This window comes from Aptenodytes forsteri, unplaced genomic scaffold (assembly GCF_000699145.1).
Source record: "Aptenodytes forsteri isolate BGI_AS27 unplaced genomic scaffold, ASM69914v1 Scaffold114, whole genome shotgun sequence".
Classification (NCBI taxonomy): Eukaryota; Metazoa; Chordata; class Aves; order Sphenisciformes; family Spheniscidae; genus Aptenodytes; species Aptenodytes forsteri.
Window position 1 is genome coordinate 5,455,125 of NW_008795364.1, and position 21,119 is coordinate 5,476,243.

A 21,119-nucleotide genomic window follows, 5' to 3' on the forward strand; every position below is an offset into this window, starting at 1 on the left:
AGCTTCTGCTTTACCTATTAAACTGTCTTTATCTCAACCCACGTGTTTTCTCACTTTTACCCTTCCGATTCTCTCCCCCATCCCACCAAGGGGGAGTGAGTGAGCGGCGGCGTGGTGCTTAGTTGCCAGCTGGGGTTAAACCACGACACTGTCCAACTCCCTAAACAGAGATTTAAACTGCAAACTAAACTGCTTAGACATTAAGCTAGGTAACAGTTCAAAGTTCTTATAAGCTTCTATACAAGAGCCATATAAATGTCCTGTGCAGCCTGCCAAATACAGGGTAGGCAAAAAGTTTAATTTTTTGCTTCATATTTTACACCAAACATCCAGGACTTCTTTGCTTAGGAAAATGCTGTTGAGACAGCAGAGTTCACAAAGCAGAAGTAAAGTCAAGCGGCTACAGGAAGCCATTATTAAAAACCATAACCGTTTTCACGCATGAAGAGGTCAGTTATGGATTATCTCCACATCTCCAGAAATTGTGACTGCTTAAACACAGTTCCTTGAATATTTACAAAGGAACAACCAGAGCTACGAGCCACTCAGGATGCATAGACTTCAAGCAGCACAGAACCCCAGTACTTCCTGTGAAGTAAACACTGAAGATTAGACAACTGTTTCTCATACCAACAAGGGAAACTTTCAATGTAGATTGTACTTTAAAAAGTGTTAATTTGAATCCCAGCTGCCTCTGCATGTCCTGCAGACATTCTCGGGACTTAAACTTTTACCCAGAGGATTTGTCAGAGACTATCCTGTCCCCAGAACATGTCACCACATCTACTAGTTCCAAAATGGAGAAGTTATACCTACAGCTTCATGAAAAATTCAGTTTCTTACTTCAAATCATGATGCCAGTTAATGCCTTTCCAACACAGTGGCAGGAGCACAGTCAAACCTGTTAAGATTTAGCAGGACTGACAGAGGAGTTCTGAAGTTTCTCACACCATAAATACACACAAATAGCTTTTTCTTCTACAAAATTCATCAAAGAAACCCGTAAGTTTGAAAATGTTCGTCCAGCTTTTGGATTAAGTCATCCATAAAGAGAAGAACCTAGCAAACTTTTATAGGTTTTTTTTAATCTTCATTTCACTGAAAGCCAAGTTGCACAGTAACCTGGAAACATGTGGAAAGCTCAAGAGTGTAATCATTAACAGGCCAATGTCTACTATACCTGAATTTTGGGTCTCAAGCCTTGCCACTTGATTGTCATTTTCAAAGCTTTCTTCACTTTCCAGAGCTGTGATTAGCAAAAACAAAATGTGCACATAAAGAATAATCGAAAGGAATGTCTTATGGAGGATTCAGATACTCAGAATCAAGACCCCAGAATATCTATTTTAAGCACCCATTACATAAAGCAGCAACAGCATGATTGCAAGCGCACTGCCTGCGTCTCTATACAAACCAAATACTATGTCACCAGACAAGTATAACGCTGGCAGCATGCACTATTAAGTCTCCATATCAGATGATGTACTTTAAGTGAAATAACATAGTTCTTCCAGGACATCTGGATTGCAGCGCTTAGGTGGGGGTTAGCTGCTCTCAGCATCAGCATGCCCCCCAGGTCAAGCATTTAGAGAATTCTCCAGTAACCACCTACCAAGCAAGTTTTTACATGCCTTCAAGTTCAGCTGGGATCTGCAAGATGAAGGTGCCTCAGAACTCCTAACAGTAATTAAGTGGGCACTTACATGGTCATTACACTTCAGTAGTGGGCTACAAGCAAACGTCAGTGAATCCACTGAACTGTTTGGCTACTTACTGTACAGCTGCAACAGGTTGACCCTAACGTAACCAAAGGTTCAGTGCACCTGAAAATTTACTCATGTACCCACCCTGCTATACAGATTCAACAGCTTAGGCAATGCAGTAAGCTCAGCTGGAGAGCTATGCTCCATGAAGCTTTTTGTAGACAAGGTTGGTTTGTTTAACTTTAGATACACCAATATGCTCTTCTCACCCATCATATCTTCCAAACAAAAAAGTGCAATACGGTAAAGACGATCCTTTACTGTCATCTTTGATGCAAGCGAGCAAATTACTTATTACAGAACCAATGTCACTATTAGTACTGCATGAGAAACAGGTGTTAAGAACAAGTTGTGAAAAAGCTCTTCCCAGCAGACAAATTCCTTTGAGATGTATAGCCCTTATGTTCATTCTCACCTTGAGACAACCATGTTATCTCACCATCACTTGAGAGGAGAGACACGTTACTTCAACAGAACCTACAGAACGTTTCCCCTCCATTTAAGTGTCCCACAGAGTGTTCCTATAGAATCCTTTCAACCCAGTTCCCCCAGCCTGCAATCCAAAAGCAACATACTGGAAAATAAGGCACGTGAGAAAGATGATAGGAGCCAGTCAGTCATATGGACTACAGATCTGAGAGAGATGCATTTAACAGATCTTTGAGAAGCTCCAAGAAGAATCTGAGACAGGCACAACAACCAAATGAGATCTGGATCTGCCTGTTCTTAGGTAGCGGCAACAGAGAAATCCATCTTCATCACAGAAGAGAAATGCAAAATCTTAATAGTTTTAATTGAACTTAAATCCTGTAGCATAGCTGATCATTCCTGTTACCCTACCATACATGCCTGATCTGGTTTCCACTAAAAGTTCTTAAAAAAAAAAAAGTGATTTAGAGACCAGGGCTATTTCTTCTTCCCCACTAGAAACAAACAAAAGCATAATTTTTCTTGACCTGATACATTTTTAAATCATTTGTCACTTTTGAATTTCTGAAGTCTTTAGATTCAGGGATTTTCTTAAATTTAGTTATTTAGATATAGGATCAAAATAAAAGATATTCTACAAAAGGAGCAGCATATTTATAGGGATATATATTTATCCCTGAAACTGTTAAAATTTCAGACAGCTAAAGAAAATTTGAAATGTAAGACTAAATTTCTATTTACAGGAACAAAACCACCGGCAAATCTGATACAGAAAACTTAACACAGAAATATATCAGACTTAAAAATCTGAACTTACTGAAAAATAACGTTACAGTCAATGAAATGGTACTATTTAGGACACCACTGTTCATAGTTTTCACAAGACTTTAATCTGTCTTATACAATAAACTGAAATTTAAGGATTGCTTTGTGACTTTGCATTCAACAATTTAATCACTAACTAAAAATTCTGAACTGTTTTGTTCCCACAAGGATTATCTGCAACTATAACAGATGTGTAGTCAAAAATTTCACGAGAGTCCTGAATTTATTTTTAAATACTGAGAAGTAATTAGATCTGCAAGCAATACTAGGCAGAGAGATCTCCCCTTCCCATTACTGTTGACTTTGAGCTTTACTACACATAAAGCAGGCTTTTAAGCAGTACTTGCAACCCACTGACTGGACATGATCTCCTGGAATAACGAACACAGCCAGCACTCTCCTCCTTCCCCAAGCACCTCAGTCATGGCCAGGGAGAAAGCTGCAGACCTGAGGCACTGTCTGATGGCCCACAGCCTGCTCTTTGACAAATGTTTCTGTGAAGGCTTGTGACATGGTCATACATGCCTGGTCAGGAGTGATGCCTATCAGATGATGTGATAGGAAGGAACCTCAGCATAGCTCTATGTTTGGTTTCCACAATACCAGCTGGCCCGTCCCAGAAAAACCTGATACTTCCAGTTCAGTTATTTGATAAAAGGACACAATCTCCTCTACCACTGAAAGCCAGTTAAACAATGCTGCTAAGACAGCATACTACAACAGCAGTATTTTTCCAGTAACTAGTTTAGCATTCTTTTTCTACAATAAACTACGCATGTTGCTACAAATACTGGTATTTGGTTCTAGAGCTTTAAGAACTCACCTCAATCACTGCACCAATGCCTGCTGGGATCAGTACCAATAAACTTGTTTGTTCATCCAAAAGGAAAAGAAATATTACCACAGTACTAAAGCACCGCCAAAGCACTAGATAGAAAAAACAAAAACAAAAGGCTTATTAATATTTAAATGAACAGCTGAGATGACAGAAGACTGTTGGCCTATTTACTAGAATTCTGCCTTACGCAGTTTAAGCACGAACTTCTCTTATATACATCTTGATATATCAAGTAGTCCTAGCAACAGCCAGTGATCTGTATGCCTCCAGGCAAATAAGGAATAAAAACATTTTATGAAATCCTTATCACAAAAGATGAAAGGAAATCAGAATATTTAAGGAAGACTTCTGTACTGCAGCAACTGAGCAATGTATCAGTACTATTATGATCTATGTTCATTATTCATGTCTTGAGGAAGCTGAAAGGCTGTGGGGTAATGTAATGTCAATCTTTGAAACTCATGCAACTAATTTAATGTTTGTAAATGTTAAGAAGCGTATTTTAGGGTTATTTTTCAGGTTTTGCAAAACCTTGGGTGCTTGTGTCTACCAACTAATTCTTAGATTCAAATATCCATCCCCCTAAGCAGGAACAGAAAGAGAGAAGAGCTACAACACACTCAGACATCAACAATTACACTGTACCATTCCAGAGCAATTGCCTGCCGCACTCCTCCGTCAGGGCAAGGAGGAAATACAGGAAGAAAGGTGACTAAGGCTTGCTAAAAAGAGGATGGAACCATCAATTACTGGAGACTGAAGATTGATACTTAAATAGTGAAGTTAGAAAACCCTTTGTCACTCAGTCTTTCCAATTTGACTTTACTTATTTTTTGAACTGGCAATCAACACTTAATTCTGAAATTCCGTGGACCATTTTGAATTTTTACTAACTTTTTGGCATATATATGCCAACAGCAGTATAAATGCCTTACAAAAACAAAGGCACTCCGATAAAGATGATAAACAGATTTTCCACATGAAAAAAACATGTCGCTGTCTATCGTACTTTAGATTGCCTAATTTTTTCCTGGTATGGATATTCCTCACGTTTTAATCAATCTGTATACATGATAGAATTAGGGATAGTCTCAGAGGTCAAGCGACTCCAGGTTTACCATTGTGGTTTATAATCAGAATGGAAAAATCTATTAGAAAAAACAAGCAGTAAGTATTAGCACAATAAACAAGGCTGGGGAGTGGTGTGTTAAACCTCAAGTGTCCAGGGCTGGCTACTACCTTCATCTGTCTCCAGGAAGGCTTAGCAGGATGTCAGACCACTATGTTTCTCTCATCTTTCCTACATCCAAGTCAACTCAGCCCTCCCATGCCCTTCCTGCCCCGCCGCCCCCAGGAGCTTCTACTGCTCCTGTTTACACCAATGCCCAAATCAAACAGCAGCATTACACTAGTGTTTTCCCTCCCAAATATTTTGGAATCTGGAGTTATCTACAAGGAACACATGGGACTCGCAGGACAGCATTACCCATGATAGCACATTCTTTCCACCCATGGGATTTTTTCTGTTCCTTCAGCAAAGGAAATCTGGTGACTGACTTAGTATTAAACTTATTCTCAATTGTAAGACAGTCAAACCTCAAAAGTGACATGAGTGCTTAAAAGCAAGCGATACTTGAGCACAATGCTAACAAAGTTAGAACCAGCCTGTTAGCCATCTTCTTTTCATACACAAACACATCTCATTTTGCCATCTTAGTGAATCTACAAAATTTCAACTTAGAGTAAGACTAAAAACACACAGTATACATTAGATAACACATGCACAACACTTCGCATTCTGGCCCATACCTGCTTTTGTAGACATCCCAATCATGGTCCTCTTTTTCTTCCAAAAACTGATGTCATTTTTGAATGCAAGGAAATCAAAGAGAAGCTGCAAATATCAAGAAACACACTCATTTGTTCAAACGTGCACTAGTTAAAGACTACCAGCTGAACTGTTGAAAATGCATTTAAGATAGAATTGCAAGAAAAACCTGTTTTAGAAGCCTCAGAAATAAAAATTAAATACCACAAATAAAAGCTAAAAAGAAAAACTGTTTTAGAAGCCTAAGCTCCAAATGCAGTGCACAATGACACAAAGAATTCCAGGTACTGCTACAATGCTGCATCAGTTAAAGAAAGTTAGTGACCCAATACAGGGTAACACATGATAGAGGATGAAGAACTGAGGACCCTGAGGAATTGCTCACCTCCTTGACAGACCAGGGAAAGCCACGCTAAATTAGATTCAAAGTGCTTTGTAGTGGATCGATAGTCAATTTAGGCTTGGATAGTACCAAAGTTTTTTAAAAATTCCTAAAATACAGCAAGTCATTTTCTCCTCTCTATTTCATCACCAATAAGTTGATCTGAACTTCAAGGACATTTTAGCATTAGATTTATTTGTACCGAGTATTTTTTCCAGAATTTTTGTTCAGAATAGAATAGTATAGTTCAGTTGGAAGGGACCTACAACGATCATCTAGTCCAACTGCCTGGCCAATTCAGGGCTGACCAACAGTTATAGCACGTTGTTAAGGGCATTGTCCAAATGCCTCTTAAACACCGACAGGCTTGGGGCATCGACCACCTCTCTAGGAAGCCTGTTCCAGTGTTTGACAACTCTCTCAGTAAAGAAATGCTTTCTAATGTCCTGTCTAAACCTCCCCTGGCGCAGATTTGAACCGCTCCCACGCGTCCTGTCGCTGGATCCCAGGGAGAAGAGATGAGCACCTCCCTCTCCACTTCCCCTCCTCAGGCAGCTGTGGAGAGCAATGAGGTCGCCCCTCAGCCTCCTTTTCTCCAAACTAGACAAGCCCAAACTCCTTAGCCGCTCCTCACAGGACATGCCTTCCAGCCCTTTCACCAGCTTTGTTGCCCTCCTCTGAACGCATTAAAGTACCTTCACATCCTTCTTAAATTGTGGGGCCCAGAACTGCACAGAGCACTCAAGGTGAGGCCACACCAATGCTGAATACAGCGGGATGATCACCTCTTTTGACTGGCTGGGTATGCTGTGTTTGATGCACCCCAGGATGCCGTTTGCCCTTTTGGCCGCCAGGATATTTTTTAGTATCTCCTTTAAGCATTCACTGTCTTAAAAAAAAGCAGCACAGATTCAAGAAATTCTTGGGTCAGAGAATTTTAATGAAAAAGTGTATTTTTTTAATTTGGGTAAATGATACACAAAAGAAAAAAATATCAGAAGATCTAGTCCCAGCCTACAGATATCTTACAATCTAATAAACAGAATGGAAAAAAATAAATTAAAATGGCTGGAAGTGTAAGGGTTTCCAACCAAATTAATTGTATGTAATGTAAGTATAAAGAAACATAACACGCTCAGCAAGTTCTTATCTACCCCAGAATATGGGAATTGTACTGAGCGTAATTGTAGATGACAAAAATGGTCCGAGTAGAACAATGAAGTCTAAAAAACTTGTTCATTAAAACAAAGACACACATAACGCTGACAGAGAGACGCAACAACAAATGCCTAGAGCCACAAGCTCTGCACTTTACAGCGACCATTTTTTTGAAGTAATCTAGAGCAGCTGATCTAAATTTCTCCAGGGGTTAGAAGTCAGAGACTCAAACCCTACTGTGGTGCCTGAGCTATGCCACTGCAGCAGTAAACTTTGTGATAACTCAGCTTAGCAGAAAATGTGAACCAATGTTGACAGGTATATTAATTCTGGGTGCTTTGGTTCAGCTAAAAAAAAAAAAGGTGATGATAATGAAGTTAAATGTTTTATATTTCAGTCAAGACTGTTTAGTTTACACCTAGTTATCTCATATTTCTATCTTGAGATTTTTATATTAACGTGGTATTGGAAATACAGCTGATTTGTACAGCTGAAACCTCTTCTATTGCTCTACTGAAATTACTATTTCCAAGAACAGTTCTCAATAAATGAAAGAGTTGAAGTTCAACCCACCCTCCAGCCCTTTTAATTTCATATGCTGTAATTCCTAAAACCCAAAGTTTCTCCACTTACATGAAATGCTGCTACGAAGAATGTCAAAGCCAGAAAGTACAGGTTAGTATCAACAAAAATTCCTTTTACTTCATCTGCATCCTTTTCTGAAAACCCTAAGAGAAAGAACAAGTAATTATGCAAGAAGTACTAGACAGTTAATTGATGTTACACTAGAGTTCAGTATGAACGGAATCTTATTTCACCTGCACATGTTTTATCAAGGAATCATAAATCCAAAACAAGATGGCAGCTTCATTGGTAAAACCCAAGTCTACCTATATTTTGGCTAGTTATTTGGCTTGCCGTAAACAAAACCCATCAGTTACAAGCAGACTGACATGCCTTTAATGTGTTGTATAACTACAACCCAGGCTGAACACCAGAGACACAAATGGCAAGACACAGGAAGTCACTCTGGCCTGAGTGGGAAGAAAAAGGACTATTCAACTTGGCCTCTGAGCTTTTATTTGATACATAAGAAAAGTGAGCTTCACATTAAAAACCAAAAAATGAGAGAAGGACTACACTGTGGAGGACAACAAAGGTCAGTGGGAAACACGGCCATATATGCAACAGTATAGACCCCAGATCATGGATTAGGCATCAATTCTTTTCACAGTCCTTACAGAATTAACTTGGAAGCCTCTCTTAGATAAATAGAAAAAGGCAAAGCATCTTCCAGAAATCACAATCTGTAAGCTAAATACATATTCTCTACTGTCTTATCAATTCTCCTAAAGGAGGAATGTTGCTTTCTTGTTATATACTGGACAACCATTAATTCAAAAAAAGTTAGAGCCTGTCCGTGATAAATATGGTTGCCAGCACGAAGGAGTGTGTTTTCTAGAAGATACAGCATCCCTTTGAACTCCTTCAGCCAGTGTTAAGATGCTTTCTTCATGAAGTAGAAAGTTCCAGCCACTGTGATTGAAGTCTACCCTTCTCAGAAAATACACAATGTTGCATTTACGGCAATGGTGTTAGTTATGACACTAGTGAGTTCAGTACCAATTTACTTTGTCCTATCAGCTGTCCTTCATCACAGCAAGAAGAACTCACCTATTTTCAAGTGATTTTGGAGTTCTGCTACTGATGACCTTTTCGTAAGTTATTCCAAAAGGAAAATTTTAAACCTTAACGTTTCACTATCTGCATACTTAAAGAGAACAAGCAGCATTTTAGGTAAGCTTTTTTTCCACGCAGAGGATGTACTCCGAGGATGACAGGTCTTGATATATGTGTCCATCACAAGACAGCCAAGACACGGAACATGAAAATTTCAATTACGCCATTCTAAGGAGGCTTACAAGAATTTATGGAGAAATGATGGTGGTCAAATGCCCCACGCAAACTGTGCAAGCAGTTACTTGATTCTTTCAAGACAGTTATTTTAAGCAGACATACTTGTAGCTTCGATATACATTAGCCTGAGCTAAGGAGAAGCTGCTGGATTCTACTTCAGATGACCTTACTCCTTACCCACCCTCCCTACCCCAACAAAACATGAGAAAAGCTTAGGCTGCAAAAGAAATGGAGAAAGTCTAGACTCTCAGTTAAGTTACACTGTATAAAGATACTGTGTCTTACAATACTGCACTCTGAAACATATCCTGGGCTGCATCAAAAGAAGCGTGGCCAGCAGGGCGAGGGAGGTGATTCTGCCCCTCTACTCTGCTCTGGTGAGACCCCACCTGGAGCACTGCGTCCAGCTCTGGAGCCCTCAGCATAAGAAAGACACGGACCTGTTGGAGCGGGCCCAGAGGAGGGTCACAAAAATGCTCAGGGGGATGGAACACCTCTCCTATGAAGAAAGGCTGAGAGAGTTGAGGTTGTTCAGCCTAGAGAAGAGAAGGCTTCGGGGAGACCTTATTGCAGCCTATCAGTACTTAAAGGGGGCTTATAAAAAAAGATGGAAAAAAAGAGGTGGTGGATGCCCCATCCCTGGAAACATTCCAGGTCAGGTTGGACGGGGCTCTGAGCAACCTGATCTAGTTGAAGATGTCCCTGCCCACGGCAGGGGGGTTGGACTAGATGACCTTTAGAGGTCCCTTCCAACCCAAACTATTCTATGATTCTAAACTAGTGCTGAACCAGAACGGATTTTTTTTTCCAGAGGAATCAACGCCTTAAATGTTAAGTTGTCCATCATAAAATAGTAATTCAGAGATGACAGTAAATAACTAAACCCTTTCCCTCTTACTGACTAAATTTTGGTGAACAAAGAACAACACTGAGTAGTATGGAAGCAGCATTACCCCTACATATGTCTCTTGGGAAACTAGTAGAATACTGCATATATCTGCATTAAAAAAAAAAAAAAACTGGGAAGGATTTAAGAATCATTAAAATAATACAGCACAGAAGCTTTTAAGATCTCTTGGCCTGAAAAAAAGTTCAAATTGCTGTCTGAAGAGCTTAAAACGAGAGGATCAGAAAAAATCCTACATGCATATACCTCAATACCAGTTCAGTAGTTCCTTACTCTAGCATAAAAAAGCCAACTACAGTCTTGTGAGAGAAAACTAAGTCAGCAAAGATAACCCTGAAAATAAGATGCGGATTTTTAAGAGTGATGATTAGACTCAAAAAGGTGTGCATCAGCGGGACAAACATTTAAAGAGAGTAAAAGCTTGGCTATACCATCACCAACACAGAGCATATGAACTTCAGAGTGAAAGTGTACACTTACTCCATTACATTTAAGTGAAACAGACAATTTAATAGTTTCATGCATGTAAAGCCTCCAGTTTATCTGAATTACCTTATAAATTTGTAACTGAGCCAAAGTGAGAGGCCAGCCAGTTCTGAAGCGTCAGAAGCAAGTATGATCAGAACCCAGATTCCTCCTTCATGCTCAGCTTCAGCCCAAAGACTTTACTGTACCTGCCTGTATTTCACTGTAGGTATATAGCTACAGTGACCAGCTATATATAGCTTATATCAAAGCTTATGTAACACCAATCCAGCTTTTCTGTTCCATGGATGACAGGGGAAACCTGTGGCGAAAATTCTCTCCTCTATTTTGGCCTCTTACACTTTTACAGTAGTCCTATACAAATAAAAATTACTTTAAAAATGGTTAATTCACCTCTGTATTCTTGTTTCCTGCCATGTCAGCATTTTCTTTCCACCTTTACCTTAAGACCTTAAGGTAAAACAATGTAAGATTTGTAGCATTAATTCAGAAATTATTTAAAGATTAAATCTTTTCACCAGCTAACCAGAAAAAAAGAGAGAGTTAAGTGTCATCTATGTACCTACAAGAAAAAAAATTTATGGGTTGTTGGGTTTTTTGGCCTAAAGTCATTAAAGATAAAAAACATACCAAATTGTTGGAGGGAGTACACAGCATCCTGCATGTGGATCCAAAACCGGAGTTTTCCAAGAGATATTTTGTCATATGACACTGTAAGAGGTAGCTCTGTTGTTGAACGATTTATAACCTGTATTTCAAAAAGATATAGTTTCATTTTTAATAGAAAAATTGCAACAATTATTTCCATTCATTTTTTTTTAAAATAAAGGAAAGTGATTATATCACACTGATTTAATCACACAATTTTAAGAGGTCAGTTTGTTTTTTGAAAGGGAATAAGATCTTAGACTTCTATACTATGCTTTAAGTCTTTAGGTTTTTTCCCAAGAAATGCTAAATTGGCAGTTTGTTCTGTTCAAGTTCTTATAGCAACCTCACTGTTACTGTACACAAACTCCTTTGAGACATTTACATAGTTCCCTCTGCTGGTCTCAGCTCAAGTGGGAAAAGTGTGCTTAAGGTAATTCTTTTTTCTGACAGTTCTTCTCTGAATGTATATCCTAAGATTACCTAAACTAGAAGGTAAAAAAAACAAGAAAAAAAATCATATCCCAAAGGCCACAGTCAGAACTTTACTAAAGTGAGGCTGTCTTTGAGAGAAATTAAAGCTACAACAACTCATACCAAAACAAAAGGTGGGGAAGCAAGATGATCCTACTTGCTTGGACTGGTGAAAACACCACAGCTAAAGCTAAGCAAGCTACCCTGCCTGCAAAACTTGGGATATGGCGTGTCACAGAAATCTTCTTCCTGCTCCAAGAGAAATAAATTTCAGCTAATCCTCCTGTATCGTCTACACTTTAGTTATGATGAGAACTACCTGGGGCCCCCTTAAGCTGGAAACAAACAAACAAAAAGTCTTAAATTGCCTCAGCTCCTTCTGCATGATAGGTGACTGTCTCTCAAGTAAGTTTAAAATGAAGGAAAAAAAAAATAGTCCTCACAGATGTTAGAATTCTCCGCAGCTACCTAGGTACAAGTTCAGGCAGTATGTTTTAAACTTTTAAGGATAGCTCAAGACTACAGACAGGCAGGCACTCTGAATTGCAACAGTTCAAGATCTATTGCTCCTGGCTCCTAATTACTACCCAATTATAATTCCCATCTCAGAACTGCTACTCTACACTGTATCTGTTTCTACAGTAGTCAGTTAGCTGACACCTATCTGAGATGAATAGGCTTCTTCTGATCCTTATGTTACAGAACATGGTTTTAGCCTCCCCACGTATCAGTCAGGTGTGACCTGGGGATTACGTTCACTCTCCCATTCATTCTTTCCTCCAGTGAGTACAGACAATTTTCAATCTCACCACCCTCCCAAGACCCTATAAGCTTTTCAGACAGTGGCAGAACATGCCCGCGTGCAAGGGAAAGAAAGGGAAGCTGAGACAGTTTTATAAATACAGCAGGGAGAAAGCCTGAGAAACTAGAATGGTGCCAGGAATCTCTGAAATGTCTGGGGAAGAAAACCAACAACAAAACAGGGTGAAAACAATGTGGTTAGAGCTGACGGTAGAGAATGCTACCAAGATTCTACAGCTGTTTACCAAAAGCTACATAAACATCTTCCAGGCTTCTTCTCCTTTTTAAAGGATGCCTGTAATCCCTCCATTCTCATTCCAATTTCTCAGTCAATCAGAGATAGCATCAACATTTCTGGGAGAAAAGGAAAAGAAATTTTATCTGTGCAGGACAGACAGAAAACAAAAATTTTGCAAATGCATGGGTAACATGCAGCAAGTGCACTCTTCACAGCCAAAGCACTACTAAGGAGTTAGGGACAGTGTAGGGAGAAAATCGGATTGCAGTACAACACAGAGATAGGAATTCTTCAACACCAAAAACAAATTCAGTGAACATACAAAGATTAAAAGAATGAACTCTTTCTCAATGAACAACTAAAAGTCCACAAGTGCTGCCTCACAACCTAGCTGAGTGTGATGGTTGCTAAGCCTTTGAAAACTAGGAAGTTACCAAACCTCTGCAATACAACCTACTCTTGTAGTACGGCCTGAGCATCACATATTACTTCTAGCACTCTACTTTACCAGTACTACAAAACAGTGTGTAAACAAAGCAAATAAGTTCAGCGGTATGAATTTTAAAGTTTTCTCTTTATTAAATCAGAATCCTGTGCAAGCCCAAACCCCCAGCATTAGCAAGAACATTTAAGAGCATGAGGAACACATAATCTCTAGACTACAGTACTTACCATAGGAGACCTACATCTGGGTCAAAATAGTAGTCAGTTCAAAAGCTACACAGCCTAGCACAAGCAGGGAAAATGCATCTTCAGCTCCATGACTTCAGGTCGGGCATACCAAACAGACAGTGTCTATGCCCCTATTTACAGTCAAATGCCGACCTTGCTCCACAAAAGCTGTATCACCTTCTTCCCTTATCCTTTCCTGCTCTTCACTCACCCCTCATTATCTCACAGTATGCATACTATTAGACCACTCTTTCTGCAGGGCTTGCAAGCGGTTTGGCAAGTCACTACTGAGAAGTCACATAAGTCAGTGCTGAAGGGGAAGTTTGCTAGTTTTGATGGAATAGTCTTTGCAGCACTTCTCAGTATCTTTAATGACTTTAAGGTAGTAAGTTACAATAGCATTAACCGTGACATGCATGACAACTGCAGGAATGTTATTAATAACATGAGAATGCTGAGTTTATTTGTAAACAGGGTAGATGACTTGACCAGTTAGAAGCTCATATGAATGTACTGAACTGAATGAGCTGTGTAAGAAACTTAAAACAAAGGACAATGACCACTGATAAAGACATCACAAAAGTATACTGGAAAATACACCAGAAATACTGGACAAAACTATCTGCTACCAAGATTCGTAACAGATGCTCAGGAGTTTATTTTGCCAAACAAGCTTGGGGTGGAGGGGATACAAGTTCTTAAAGAAGGTTCTCCCCAACACTAAATAACAAAATGCTTTGTCTGAGCTAAAGTTAATGAATCAGAAAGACAATTTAGAAGGTCAATGGAAAGTTTACATATACCAAGACTTCCATCTAGAAGATGCTGATTCCAGACATGCTCATTTAACAGTTTTGAGACACTCCCCAAGACTTGTGGTCTCAGTAACTCTGATTGCTAAATTCCAGTCAGTGCAACTGAAAAGAACTGCAGGGCTTAACTAAGAGCTGCAAAGATGAATGCGGTTTAGATGCAGGGGACTGCCATGTGTAACTTGTAGTAAAGGAACTGCATGATTTCCCACACGAGAAGAGTTGGGCAAAAACTGAATACAGAAAATTCTATTTATATGTATAAAAAAACCTTTTTTTTTTTTAAATTGCAGGGGTGACTGAACACTAAAACAGGTTGCCCAGAGAGGCCCTGGCATCTCCATCCTTGGATATATTCAAAACCCAACTGGAGAAGGTCCTGAGCAACCCGTTCTAGGTGACACTACTCTGAGCAGGGGCATTGGACTGGCAATCTCCAGAAATCTTGTCCAACCTCATCCTTCTGTAATTCCATTATTGAAGTTTCTAAGTCCTGATTTGTTTGAGTGCACAAAATCATTGGATGTACTGCAACACCAAGCTTTCAGGTGCTCAAGTTACTCTAACACGATAGAGAGCACCACCAGAAAATTTAACCACAAGTGAATTTTTTTAGAGATAAGAGAATAGCTACTGACTTATCTCAGTGTAGCTCCAGTATCAGCTGTGTTCAGTATGCTCATTTCCCTAGAAGATATCAGAAGCCAATCTGGGATGCTAACACAACTTCTTCAGCTTAGGGAGTCAAATTGCTTATGAGACTGCTCCCACCACAGCTGGTGCTGCAGCAATGTCCTCCATATCCATCCAGAAGCAATGTAATCCAAATATCTTTTGGTGTAATAGAAGGGAATGCTTGGCAGATACTTCTGCCAGAGGGGAGTCTCAAAACCCAGATCCAGTCTCTGCAGTTACCACAATTGACCACATAAAGTTAAACAGTCATTGGTAGAGTCCTTTTGTGAATTTATACTTTTTCATTACAGCAAACAACCTATGACAAAATTTTAATTAAAACAACATTGAAGATTACTGTTAAAACTGTTAAATGTAATTAAAGGTATTCTATTACTCACCATCAAATCTTTCACTCTGTTGCTTAGCTGATCAATAAATAATATTGGAAGGTAATGCACTGTCTTCCCCAACTGAACCCTAGGATGTTTAAACATGGATTTTATGACTGTGGTGATCTAAAAAGAAAACTACTTTTATTCAAATTAGCACTCATTCATCACTTTCAGATCTACCCATGTAGATATTTCCCACCATCTTTTCAGGCACATTTTGTTTTAACGCAGCAAGAAAGGAGCCACTAGCCTAGTCTTTCATTGAGAGATGTCTGTATAAAAAATTAGGCATGTCATATTTCTCCTTTTAGTTTGTTTTTACCTTTCTGTAGGAAGACAGAATAAGCAAACAAAAAAAAAAAAGGACAAATGAAATTGGTTGTGATGATGCTGAAGCTGTTGCATGACCAAAGGTAGAGGAAATCAACAAGTTTGTTGAAGAGAAACGTGCTGAAGTTTACTACCATATATTTGTATCCTTTGTCTCAAGTATCCCTCTCCTACTACAACAATGACCACTCTCCACCATCTCCCACACTCCTCTGCACCTCCAATGACATCTATCAGGTCAGCAACAGCACATGCTCTAGCTAGCATGGGACTATGAACATGATGGCTGGTACGCACACAGGAAGGCTAGATACTACTGGAGAGAGTGCACAAGGAGCAGAAATCTTCTCTGCCTTCTCCTGAACAAAAGCCCTCGTTTGGATTGCTCTACTACCTCACCAGCCTGCATCAAACCAATAGAAACTTCCCAGCCTTTGAGCCCTCTACAAAACTGACCGCTGGAAAGTTACTTAGCAAATTATGACCTATATGCAATTGCTTTGTCACTATCTTAGAAAAGTATTTAGCCTAATGCCCTAAGAGAGACAAATTCTTAAAGTTCTTCACTAGAAAGTCAGTTGTCTACACTGTGATGTTCTCGGTAAAAGTCTATGGAACTAGCATAACAGAGATTTTTAAAGCCTGGAAGTTGAATTTTAGTTGTTGACAAAAGAAAGAAGTCTCTATGCACGCAAAGAAAGACTGCATACTAAATATAAAATGGGCAACAGTAATATAGAAAAGTACTAAATTGAGGCTCAGAAATACTGGTTGGGTTGGTTATTTAACTAAAGAGGTTTAGATTTCTATATAATGACTACAATTAAAGCTACTGCTAGTGGAATTGCAGCAGGCTATTTCACATCCAAACTATTTCCTGTACAATGCAATGACAAAACAGCACTGATGCCTATCTAAACATGACCAGAAAAAATATCCTCGTTCATCAATCCCAGTCCAACCCCTTCTTGTTATGGGCCTATCTTATGAGTTACTAAGTTTATCTATTCTGGCTGGGAAGCTATCCCAGAACCCCAGGGTCTGCTGATTAAGCAACTACTTCTGGATTTAACAGGATACTTGTAGAGAAAGGCATCAACATACAGCAGCACAAGCCAGTACGGCACTATTTATATGGTTAACACTGGAAGTAATTTAAGCAAGCTGTGAACAGAAGCTAGTGCCTACATTTAGTGGCCTAAAAACCTATCCCTGCTTTTCAGTATTTTCTTGAGAAAATGACAATGTAGGAACACACATTGTCAAAGTACAATAAAGCCAACCACAAAGGGAGAAAAAAGATGTCATAGGAGATCAGCTGTGCCTCTTCAGCACTTGCAGTTTGTACAGATAATTTGCAGATGAAGGATAACTGGAAAGGTCAAGGGACAGTAATTGCTTTAAAGGCCAGAAGTATGATTTGAGAACAAGGGGGTATGAAGTCTGCTGTAGCATTTTTCTTGTGCCTTTGTAGTTCCGCTTTGTCTTACTATGATAACTCCATACAAAAAAGTATTCTAAACTCTGAGCTGCCCAGGAACAAGGTATCTCCAATAAGGTTGTCTAGTACATAATATCTTACTAATTTTCACTACCAAAATGCAAGTATTAAGAGTATCTATTCCTGTCTCCTAAACACCAATTTAAACATAAAATACTAAAGGAGGCCAGGGAGGATTTTTGAAGAAACATACAGTAAGTTTATAATAACAAATCTAGCAAAATTAAGTCATCGACTTACATCTTCATGTAACGGTGAACATCAGCAGGGAGGGATGATCCATCAAACACAAAATCATCCACCATGACATTTAAGGTTAATCTTGACCTCCAGTGAGAGACAGGTTCATCTAGAGCATTGGTCTGTTTTTCTGCTTCAATTTGCTTTAAAAATACAATAAACATATATACTGCTAAACTATACAGAACTTTGAATAGGTTAGTACTCTAACTCACAGAAACTATGGAGTCATTAACTATATCACAAAACAGAAGCCCACCAAGAAACGCTTTACCTTAATTTTGACCAGATCAAGTATTTTGCTCAAATACGACAGAACGGATTGCAAAGACCCACCATAATCTGACACTGAAAAACTTCAGTGCCCATTCACAGCCTTGTTCATCAAGAATGAATATTCAACTAATTAATCTTAATACCGTAGGAATGTGGATACTAGTCAGAAAAAGTCACTTTGAAATAAGAACTGTAGAGTAATCATATGTTACTTCAAAACGGTCAAAAGGATGTAGATATCAACCATATTAGTTTTTGGGAGTAAAAAGATCAGACCATTTGTTTTGAACTTCTGAGCTTCCAAATGCTGTGTAAAGCAGTGCTGAAACCAAGTACAACCTTAGCTTTCAGCAGATGCTTATCCCCAGGGCATTCTACTTGCTTTTCTTTGGATGAACACCACCTGTTCTGACTTTCAGTATTGGACTCTAGCCTCAACTTATTTTCAAGTTTATTCTGACAGTATTTAGAAACAGCACCGCTGGCTACAGGTATATTTCAGATCCCAAAGAATAACAGAGTGAAATTCTCAAGCTCCACTTCATATGAGGCACAACAGCCATTCACAAGTATTTCATTAAATAACACTACATTTTTTTCCCCCTGGTGAGTAGTCATAGCATTTGTCAAAGGATGCTACCTTATTCTCTTGAACTGAAGTGGAAAGTAAGAACATCCTAAAGGAAAAGAAGCAATTTGACATCGGTCACTCACCAACGTCAAAATCAAGTTTGTATCTCTGTTTTATAAAAGCAAAGCGTATTATTTCACATGAATCCAATTCACTATAGAAAGCAGCATCATGCTGTTACAGAACAATACAGTATTTCTACCAAAAGCAATGAATCCCTAAAGAAGCAATTAATGTTAACTAGGGAAGTGCTTTAATAGCAGCCGGTGTTATAGAGGGCTCTACCTTTGCTGTGCTGAGTGATCTACTATTAGCGTACAAGCTGATAAGAAGAGGGGTTTTGATTTTTTTTTCCCCCTAATATCATCATTAGTGTAAAAATGCAAGTACAGCAGATGCTAACGCTAGAAGTGTCTATAAAAGAAATTACTTTTTTTTGCAGTTGTTCATCTATAGATGGAAAAACCACCTACCTGTGTGGCTGATTCTCCAGTGAGCAAATTGACCTCTTCTGGTTTAGGGACCATGTACGTGGTCAGAGGGCTTACTATATGCACCTGCTTACCGTCATGCCAAGGCAAAATGCCAGCATGATGAAGAAATATATATGCATATAATGTGCCATTATTTCGGGTTTTCTTTGGTACAGAGACATTCACTGTCCTAAAATACAAAATAAATACATTATGAGATGACATAGCACATGTTGAAACATTTAGCTATCACATATAAGGATCACTGAAGACGTTCTGGAAGCAAGTAGAAAAAGGTTGGGGACATAAAAAAAAAAGAGGAGACGTTTGGGTTGCCTGGCACACAACAATGAGTTCTGGCTAATATGCCCTAAAGAGCTGTGGCCGGATGGGATCAATTTATATACTCCAGTATGTATCCCGATATTTGCATTTCCAGTGTTTTACTATCATCTTAAGATACTTTAATCTTTGTCCAATTCATACTTTATTACCCTAGATAGCACACAACTGCATCATCAGTTCTTTTGTTGTTTTCCCCTGCCGATAGGTCACAGGGCCAAAATTATCACAGAACTTGCAGAAAATAGCCGGCCAAAATTATCACAGAACTTGCAGAAAATAGCCTTCTGTGTGCTGAATATGTATCACAGACCGTATACATGACACAAAGTTTAAAAAGAAAATCAAAGTTTTGCCAAGCACTTTGCATTAATAAAATATCTTCTCAGCTATGGCATGCCAAGCACAGAACTCTAGATAGGAGCCCCAAACCATGAAGTCACTCCCCTTGTGTTAGCCAAGAAACCATCCTACTTGCAACCTTGCATAATGCCTCCTCTATTCCTGTAAATTTGCTCAGGTTATTTTGCTCTGAATACTTTCAATGGCTTAGCAGACTCCATCAGTAAAACAATTCTTACGTTTTCAAGCCTGTCAGAGATGAAGTTTAATATGACCTAAACTGCAGACCAACGTGTTCTTTAATTATAGAAAATGCAGAGCGTGAAAGAACCTGGGAGACTCTGTGACAAGAAAGTCAAGAATAAGGCGACTACTTTAAACAAAAAAAAAAGTGAGGCAGCAAATATGAAGCACAAAACAAGTAGTTCTAATCATTTTAATTGTATAGAGGTATACATAGAGTGCAGTGTTATACTCAGAAATTTGTCTAAGGGCACAATCTTATGCCATCTTAGCACCAACATCCCTTCAGAAGATCTTGAAACCCTAAACTACCAGAGAAAGAAGGTTTACTTTTACGATTATTAGCACTGAAACAGTTATAGAAAAGCATGTTGGTAAAACACAGTAAAAGAGAACACGGTTTGACTTCCAAGTTCTACTCCAGGTCTGAAGCCACGGCTATTAAGAACAAAACATCATGTAGCTAGTAGACTGCCTACACGCTATCTGAGGAAAGTCTCAAGCATTTCCAGGCACTTCGACTTAGATTTTCACAACAGAAAGTCATGTTTGCTATTATAAGCAAAGCACACTTTCGTAAAACGTTTGTCTGTACAGCTGAAAACAGTGTGCTGATCCAAACTAACCAACGCTTAAGTTTCGCATCTTTCCTGCCTTAACATGGCAAATATGGTTATTACTGTACGAAAACAAGGGTGAACTGAATAGCCTGTACAGCATGCAAAAATACCTTTAACCCCAAAACAAAGAATGCAAGAACAACAACACTACTCTTTCAATACAACTATCATGAACGGTCTACCTTGCTTCATGCATGCTTCCATACACGTAACTACTAGTTAGGATACATACTTCAGAATTAAACAAAGAACTCGTAGTTCGGATACCTACCTTTCAAATTTGGACTCAATATCAAAATCCTCCACATTCAAAACCAGATCTATATTACTCTCAGCACCAATATTTGACCGTGTGGTAGTATACACACTTAGCTGAAATCAAAACACAGCACAGAGAAATCAGAGTACAGAAATATTAAATTCATGCACCAGTACACTTAGAGTTCAAATCTGTTTGTCAGCTTCACTAATTTCCCCGGTCACATGACTGTTATACACGCTGGGAGAGAAAACAATATACTCAAAAAAAGCCTAACGTAGGTTTCAGCTGCCCCTTCCCTCCTTTTGGGGCAGAAACACCTTGTAACATTGCCACTAAATACATTTTAATAGGATGACCTGTTCTTGCAGCTGAAGTCCAAGCTGTCTAAGCAAGCCGGGCCTTTTCTCCAGTCAGGCTGCTCTACTCAGTGCAGGCGCCAGCAGATACACGCAATCAAAAAATAAAACACGCTTCCATCCCGCCCGTGCTTCAGCCGCGGGCATCACCCACAAGGCAGGGGCCGCCTGCACAGAGCACTAGCAGCGCCCTCCCCGCTTTCTGCTCCCCCCCCCCCCCCCCCCCCCCCCCCCCCCCCCCCCCCCCCCCCCCCC

The 21,119-nt window shown here is 39.3% G+C and overlaps 1 protein-coding gene across 1 annotated transcript in view; it reads right to left on the reverse strand.

Annotated features, from left to right (window-relative positions):
* The window catches only part of CLPTM1L (CLPTM1 like), a 32,984-nt gene that overhangs the window by 10,221 nt on the left and 1,644 nt on the right, over nt 1-21,119 (reverse strand). The window contains exons 2-10 of the mRNA XM_009280217.1: nt 20,518-20,618; nt 18,700-18,889; nt 17,320-17,462; nt 15,255-15,333; nt 11,164-11,281; nt 7,857-7,951; nt 5,665-5,749; nt 3,841-3,944; nt 1,181-1,246 (exon numbers count right to left, since the gene is read on the reverse strand). Coding sequence (XP_009278492.1) covers nt 1,181-1,246; nt 3,841-3,944; nt 5,665-5,749; nt 7,857-7,951; nt 11,164-11,281; nt 15,255-15,333; nt 17,320-17,462; nt 18,700-18,889; nt 20,518-20,618 — 981 coding nt within the window. The remainder of the gene's footprint in view (nt 1-1,180; nt 1,247-3,840; nt 3,945-5,664; nt 5,750-7,856; nt 7,952-11,163; nt 11,282-15,254; nt 15,334-17,319; nt 17,463-18,699; nt 18,890-20,517; nt 20,619-21,119) is intronic.